This window comes from Pteropus alecto, unplaced genomic scaffold (assembly GCF_000325575.1).
Source record: "Pteropus alecto unplaced genomic scaffold, ASM32557v1 scaffold166, whole genome shotgun sequence".
Lineage (NCBI taxonomy): Eukaryota > Metazoa > Chordata > Mammalia > Chiroptera > Pteropodidae > Pteropus > Pteropus alecto.
The window spans coordinates 2,110,950-2,112,799 of record NW_006439757.1 but is presented as its reverse complement, the minus strand read 5'-3'; the positions used below and the strand labels follow the sequence as shown (position 1 = coordinate 2,112,799).

General features: G+C 54.3%; 1 protein-coding gene across 1 annotated transcript in view; it reads left to right on the top strand.

The window, feature by feature from the left end:
• The first annotated feature begins 73 nt into the window (after window positions 1-73).
• Window positions 74-1,850, top strand: part of TRIM35 (tripartite motif containing 35) — an 18,206-nt gene continuing 16,429 nt past the window's right edge. The window contains exon 1 of the mRNA XM_006916972.3: window positions 74-606. Coding sequence (XP_006917034.1) covers window positions 172-606 — 435 coding nt within the window. The 5' untranslated portion in view covers window positions 74-171. The remainder of the gene's footprint in view (window positions 607-1,850) is intronic.

The window sequence follows — 1,850 nt, the reverse complement described above, 5'->3', positions numbered from 1 at the left end:
AGGGGGGCGGTGCCTCCCGAGCGCGCTTTGCCCAATTGGCCGGCGTCACTGCCGCTTAGCGCTTGGAGGGGAAGTGGCTGGGTGCTGCTCACCCCAGGGTACCCGGAGCCGCGGAGCGGGTGGGTGGGGTCGGAGCGAAAGTTGCGAACACGCGAGCTGGCGGCCGGTGTCATGGAGCCGGTCCCTGCTCCGTCCCCCGGGCCTTCCCGCTCCTTCAAGGAGGAGCTGCTCTGCGCCGTCTGCTACGATCCCTTCCGCGATGCCGTGACCCTCCGCTGCGGCCACAACTTCTGTCGCGGGTGCGTGACCCGTTGCTGGGAGGTACAGGTGGCGCCCACTTGCCCAGTGTGCAAGGACCGCGCGGCCCCCGCCGACCTACGCACCAACCACACCCTCAACAACCTGGTGGAGAAGCTGCTACGCGAGGAGGCGGAGGGCGCGCGCTGGACTGGCCACCGCTCCCCGCGCCTCTGCCGCCTGCATCGCGGCCCGTTCAACCTCTTCTGCCTCGATGACAAGGAGCTGCTGTGCTGCTCGTGCCAGGCAGACCCCCGGCACCAGGGGCACCGCGTGCAGCCAGTGAAGGACACTGCCCACGACTTTCGGGTAAGCGCGGTGGTGTCAGGGAGGTGTCCCAGAGCGCACGTGTTAGCGGAGCCAGGGCTAGAGCCCAGCACCCCAGACCCCGCTACTCCTGTCAGTCCAGCCTGCCAGAGTTAGTGTGCCCAGTTCCTCTCCTCTTCCTGCTGCCACCTTGCTGTGTCGCCTCAGGTCCCCACCTTTATGACTTTGGTAATCTATAGAGGCTGCCTTCTTTATCAAGGCCGGCCCAGGGGGCCTGAGATGGGAGAAGAGAGAATATAAACAGGGAGTGTGCGAACTGGGGTTACGTGATGTTCTCAAGACAGCCCCACCCACTTCTGAAGGGCTGAGGTTATGCACCCTTTCTGCCAGCAGGGTGTGACCCATGCCTCTTTGAGAAACACAGGTGTGGGTAATGCCCAGGAACCCTGGAGCTTGGCACACTCAGGTTAGAGGTTCAGGAGCCCAAGGCCTGGCAATGGATATGGAGCCTTGAGATATCCTCAAACTGGTCACCGGCTTCCCCAGCTGGCGCAGGTATAGTGTAGCTGTGGGAAGGCCTCTGGCCCAAGCCAGCTGGCTTATTCTGGATCTCAGCAGCCCAATGCCTACAGTTTCAGTGGCTATAAATAAAGAAGGGAGCAACTTACAGGACAAAACTAACATGGAGAATTTTTTGGTATAGGAAGGAAAAATGATCAGAAAATAGGAATTAGCTAACTCAGGAGTTTTAAAAAATTTTGACCTTAGCCCATTGTGACCCAGAACACTCATGTATGTATCAGTTGAAACGGAAGTTCTATGAAACTGTTGCACTCTGGCATTTTCTGTTATTGTATTTTTGTTTAAAAATTGTACAGGGTGTGGAACACTAATTTATTTCATCATCTGCTAATATATGGGTCAGATACAGTTTGGAGAACACCCCTTAGCTGGTAGGAAGCTGAGTACATTAAAATGAGGCTCTGCAAGACCCCCAATGCCTCGTCTCCAGACACTGTTTGTTTTAATGACTTTCTTAATATCAAAAGTTGATTACAGTTCCATACACATTTTAACAATGTTCAAGTGAAAGGGAATGTCATCATTATGCATGTTTGAACACTAATGTAGCTTATCAAAGGGATAAGCCTATATAACTCCTATCACCTTATTTGTTTAACAGTGGTTTACAACAGTGCTTTTTCCCATTTCTACTGGCAAAAGTGCCAGGTCCTGATTTGGGACAGCTAAAGTAAGTCCTGGGCATTCTGGGGTTGAGGTGGTGG